The sequence below is a fragment of the Pleurodeles waltl genome, chromosome 8 (genome assembly GCF_031143425.1).
Source record: "Pleurodeles waltl isolate 20211129_DDA chromosome 8, aPleWal1.hap1.20221129, whole genome shotgun sequence".
In the NCBI taxonomy this organism is placed as follows: Eukaryota; Metazoa; Chordata; class Amphibia; order Caudata; family Salamandridae; genus Pleurodeles; species Pleurodeles waltl.
In genome coordinates this window covers 347,273,258-347,279,257 of record NC_090447.1, presented here as the reverse complement: position 1 = coordinate 347,279,257, position 6,000 = coordinate 347,273,258, and the positions used below count along the sequence as shown (strand labels likewise).

The following is a 6,000-nucleotide window of genomic DNA, read 5'->3' as shown; positions in this document are numbered from 1 at the left end:
CAAAACGCAATTCTAAAGTCCGCTAAAACGCATGCAGGGGTAGACTCAAGCAACTATAGACAAGAACCATATGCGCATGTTTGAGGTGAGGCAATAGCTCAAATATTTCACCTGACAAGACGCTGCTTTTGAATGATGGCAATGTCTGGAAAGAATGTCACAGATGCAACCCTCTGTATCCTAAGCCTACACGAGTTCAAATTGACACGGCAACTGATTATCACAGGGACGGGGTGGGAATCCTGTGGGACCAAAGTTTTTCTTGTTGTGGCAACAAAGATAATTACAACATTCCCAATGGACAGTGCAACATTTTGCGCTGTAGATTCACATGTTCTGCTCACTCCTGCCATCTAGTGTTGGAAAATTACCTTGCACTGTTGTGACGTGAACTACAAAGTGCAAACACCGAAATTCACCAGTTATGGTCACAATGTAGCTCACGGTCGACCGCCATATTGTCAAAGGTTACTGACATTGCCAAGTATGTATTTTGTTTATGGCGATCGACTGACTAGTCCATGGAATTTCATTGTATTTTCCATTATCTCCTGCCTTCCGAACAGTTTCATAATGTTTAGCTTTGTTTGTGCTTTTTTCCCCCCCCCTCTACAGTGCTGGAAACTCAAATTGGAAGTGACTCACTAGCCAGGAACCAACATGCGTGCTGGCAAGTATCCTACGACCTGCTGAATAGTTTTTTTTTTTAAAACTCTTTATAGGCTTTGGACTGTCCACACAGCTGGCTGTGTGCGCCCGTGACCACTACCCTAGGTGTGCCACCCCTTGGGTTGGCTATTAAATGCCACCCACCCCCCAAAAAAAGCAAAAAAGGCTTACGTCATCCAATCATACAGTCTAAAAACTCAAAGTGGGATAGACTCGCAGGTTTAAAGCAGACAAAATAGTGCTAACCCTTTAAATCACATTTGCCACTATATATTTTTTTTTTTAACGCTAAAAAAAGGGGGGGGGGGGATTTATTTGTACCGCTGTAACAAGTTTGGTAGAAATCTGTTTAAACGACTGAGCAGAGCGCAAAATTTCCTATGGAACTAAAACACTCATTTTTTCGCCCTTCCCTTTTTTCTCCACGGACGGCTCTACCTGAAATTTCAGGTCCAGCCTAGGTCTTGATGCATTCTGGGTTTTGGTGGTGACTCACAAGTCACCTTAAAACCAGATCTTATTCTGAAGAACAAACATCTGCAAGTTTGGGGGAATGGAATGGGGTGAGTTCCGAGGGAGTGTTGCTCCCACCCTCTTTTTATCCGGGAAAGCACTCTCTCCAATCTTTCACCCACTTGTTTACCCTAATGTCTATGCCCACCCTATTTAAATTTTCTTTAAACTTAAAATTATTTGAAACCTAAAGCCAATTTTTTTTATTATTATAAATTAATGAATGAACACTAATCCTATAGATGACATTCCATCCGCCAGCAACTTTTGAGAAGAGCTCACCACACTAGCACGAGGTGGTGAACTGCATAAAGGGATTCTTGTCTAACCAATTTGAAGTGCGGCAGTACTAGAGCACTAGTAGCGTGGTTCTGGGACAATAGTGGTAGAGAAAAGAAAAAAAACCTTACAGGATAATGCAAGAAAAGGACCACAATTTGAAATAATTGACCAGGTGAACTTCATCTTAAAGGGATTGTTGTTTAAGCAGATGTGGTATGAAACATATTCAAGAGACGGCATTCTTTCAAATGGTTTATTTTTTTGCATAACAAATTGTAGCTCAGTTCTCCTTTTCCTGCACTGTCTTTGTACCACGCAGTCTGCCAGTACGACGGGCAGCAATAAGACCGACTTTGCGTCCAGCTGGGGCATCTCTCCTGATGGTTGAAGGCTTACCGATATGTTGATGGTTACCACCACCAAAGGGATGTTCAACAGGCTGGGGGGAAATGTAAAATGATCAGTGAGCACAAATCATTAAGATACTTAAAGTGAAAATGAATGGTAATTCATGCGGTACTTCACTATATACAATATTTAAGTTTCGTGCATGGATTTTCTGTCTATATTGAGGAGCAGCACTCCTGAGGACAATCCTCCCCCGGGCATACGAGGTGACTGACTGCTAGTATCCGGACATCTGTACAAAACTGAAACCACAATTCCTCACAGTCTTTATGCCATACAGTTACTGCTAAGTAATGGATATAGAGGGGAATGTGTTATGCAACTTTTACTTGCACATTTCCCTATCTGCCAAATTGATCCCAAAAGGTTTCAAGTTACCAACCCACAACAAGCATTGTATGGTTTCAGGCACACTCACATTCCTAATGACGAGCAGTCGTATACTCTAATTATTATAAGGACAAACTTGAGGATAAATTACAAACTTTTTTTATCAAGTGGAAATGGGGCTGGATACGTAACCTTGTCAAACAGGTTAAAACAAAACTTACGTTCATAGCCACACCACGGACACGTGGCCAGCAGTTTCGCTTCGCCTTGTATTTATGGTAAGCACGACCCGCCTTTAGGATTGGTTTGTCAATTCGACCACCACCAGCAACAACACCTGAAAAAGAAAACAGACCCAATTTGTGGAAATGGGAATTACCACGGTAATGAACTGAATCATTTAGAGCTTGAAGGTAAAACTTGCACCATTTGGTATTTTTAAATAGGACAGTTCGAGTGCGGCGTGGATAACCCCATCACTTTCGAAATCAAGTTTGGTAGGCGTACATCAAAACCATTTAAATGCGGACATTGAAAGTTGGGAGTACGATTCCCGAATGAGGCCGTACTCCAAACGGGAAATTAACTTTAACCAGAGGGGAATACTAAGTAGCTAGCAGCACACACAAGAACACAATGCAGCAGTATTTGAATAAACTTAACCCAAACTGTTCAGTAACCTCACCGTTTAAGACGGGAGGGACCCTTCACACCTAAGAAATGAACGGAAGAAGAAAATGGTCTTGCAGTGTGAAATTAATAGTGGCAAATGGTGAAATAGCATTACGGTCTTAAGAGCAGATTTATATCCTGCACAATGCCGGAACGTGGAAGCTTCGAGGAGTCTCATACGAATCATGTCGAATCATGCTCAAGCATTGACTGCAGTGTTGCATCAAGAAATAACAGTGAATGATATCAGTGAAATTTCAAAGTATGAAAAGTTAAAAAAATTGATTCAACTTCAGACTTCTGAGCAGTTGCAGTACATGTAGCTGCAAATATGGCAGCAGGTATCCAACCACAAGTAATATTAAGGTCCTGTTCCACTGGGCCACATAATTCCAAAGCTTTTTCCAATGTCTTCTATCTACTGTAGAGGGCATAAGTTTGTTACAATACCAGATCAGGGGAAGCAGACTGAATTCTTAACAGAAGCACGATAATGAAAGCCCCAGTTTATCTGTGCTGCACGTCGACAAAGGTTTTACAATATTAATATTGAACACGGCTTTAAATCCTGCAATGGTATGTGGGTATGAAGTAAGCCATCCTTAAGTTTAGACTAAGCTGGTTACACTAGTGTCAGCTTGTCACTGCAAATGGGGCAAAGGTGAGTACCCCGACTTGCCTTGAGGGTTCACCAGATACCAGCACTCGGCGCCCCATTCATTTTAGTGTATGGTGCCACTGAGGTATTGCAAAACTATACGGTGTCATTTGCAGCATTATGCGGTGAACAGGTTTTAGGCTACTATGGTTTAAACTGAAATTTGCATGGACAAGACAGACATATGGATCCACTCAGCAGCTTAACTCTACTCTAAAGACTGCCATTCTCCATAAAACCGTCAGCAACAGAAGTCTATTTATGACTTTTGGAGCTCCTAAAAAACCCTCCAGGAAGGTAAAGGATTTGATTCAACGGAAAGTACAAGTAATTCAGAGGTAAAACGTCTGCTACATATTAACCGAAAGCATCCATTAAAAAGGGTGCACCAGAAAGCATGTAGTAAGTGCACTGTACACAGACTTGATGCAGACTTTTGTAAATCACGTTCAGAACATTTTATTCCTCGAGTTCTGAAGCTAGTAAAGACAGCAAATTGTTTAAAAAAGTGGATAGTTTTAAAATCGATTAAACTACATTTTCCCATTTTAGCAGAAGACTACATTGTCATCCTTTGAACAATCCATCTCTTAGCTTCAGCGTGATAATCACTGGGCTATGCCTTAACCTTGATCTGACCAAGTTAGACGTTATTGTAGTCACAGATGGATATGGTTTGAAAGAAGGAAATTCCAATCAATGGACAAGGTTGCTAAAGATGTGTAAGGAGAGCTGCAGCAGTTACATGTAGGTAATACCTACCAAAACTAGTAATATAAAGAGGGCGACCTGTTTGGCAGTCTGATTAAAGCATGCCTTTCAGATTCATAATGGTTTCGAAACTGCAGATATACCTTGGATAAATCTAGAAAACTATCAACATAGTAAAGATAGGATTGTTGCATCTATCTAGTTGAAGGCCACTTCTGAATTAAGGATACGGTTAGCAATTACTCAAATCATAAGCTTGGTGATCGAAAGTTATTTCTTTGCCATGGTTACCTACCAACAATAGCTCTGTTGGCAGAGGAGACAACCTTCTTAGAACCCGAAGGAAGCTTAACTCGTGTTTTCTTAGTTTCAGGATTGTGAGAGATAACTGTAGCATAGTTTCCAGAAGCACGGGCCAGCTTGCCACGGTCACCTGGCTTCTCTTCAACACAGCATATGATGGTTCCTTCGGGCATGGTTCCAACAGGGAGGACATTGCCAATATTCAACTGGGCTGGAGCAGAGAAACACAACATAGGTTAGTTTTACAAATATATACATGGAAACATGATCTTCCAAAGTCTCATTCTCAACTTTGTGTCTAATTGTCGCTCCAAGTGGGAGGAAAATTGTGAGTGGGAATGCAGGATCAAATCTCATTTTATCCTCTTCTTTATTAGGCAAAAATTCAGTTCAGGACCCTCGAGACAAACTCAATGGCTTAACATTACTTAGTGAAAACTTAATTCTGATGCATTAGTAAACTGATTCGTAAATGAGTCTGGGAGCAAGGTACAGCGTTGATCAAACACCCATACTCCTGGGAAAGCTGATGTAGGATTTTTTTTTTTTTTTTTTAAGGTTCACTCTTTAAACGATGGAAAGTTCTAAGAACCCTTTAAAACTACTTTAAGACTAATTGAACTGACACACAGGGCCAGGCACATCTGGAGGGGGTTTCACCCCATATGCCACCTGTCCAACACGATAACAATACTGAATATGGGAGGCAGCAGGAAATTAATTACTAACGTGTATACAGCACTTGTACAGGATAAAGGAGAAAACATACACCAAGTGTGGGACCGATGAAAAAACAAGACTGCCCTGAATCATTAACAGACGAACTAGAACATAGCCTGCAAGAATGTAAAAGAAATTTCAACCAATTCTAGATTTAAACTGATTAAATTGAACTACGTCCACAAAACATAAAAACCACAAGGGCAGGACTGGACCCAACAAAATCTTCAAATTCCTACAGGCACTGTAAACTTGTGGCCACTTTTCTACATATGGATTGAGAACGTCCCGCAAATTTTAAGTTTTGGGACACTGTACTAGCAGGAATTTATACGTCCCACTGTAATAGCATGAATTTATAAAGCAACAAGGACCAGACCTGAAAAACCCATTCAAGAATTTGTGTTTAAAACATAAAGCGCTTTACCATACGCTGGGTGAAGTCATCAGAACGAAGGTACAAACTGTAGGAAAGTGCCTCTTTTGACATGCCCTCCTGGCTTCTGGTATAATTTCGACTGAAAGAGCACTGGTATGCTGCCAACAAGGTCCCCTGTGCCAGATCTCTTTTCCCCAAAACTGCAATAGATTTTTCCAACTGGCACAACCTTCAACACCCAACTTAAGTCCCTAGTAAATGGTACCCCTGGTACCTAGAGCACTAAGGAGGGTCCCTCAGGGCTGCAGCACAAATTGTGACACCCCAAGGGACCCTTCACCAAGCATCTGACAGG

General features: G+C 41.2%; 1 protein-coding gene across 1 annotated transcript in view; it reads right to left on the bottom strand.

Annotated features, from left to right (window-relative positions):
• Positions 1-1,703: 1,703 nt before the first annotated feature.
• RPL8 (ribosomal protein L8) overlaps positions 1,704-6,000 on the bottom strand; it is a 28,119-nt gene continuing 23,822 nt past the window's right edge. The window contains exons 4-6 of the mRNA XM_069204211.1: positions 4,539-4,757; positions 2,424-2,539; positions 1,704-1,903 (exon numbers count right to left, since the gene is read on the bottom strand). Of these exons, the coding sequence (XP_069060312.1) occupies positions 1,745-1,903; positions 2,424-2,539; positions 4,539-4,757 (494 nt within the window). The 3' untranslated portion in view covers positions 1,704-1,744. The remainder of the gene's footprint in view (positions 1,904-2,423; positions 2,540-4,538; positions 4,758-6,000) is intronic.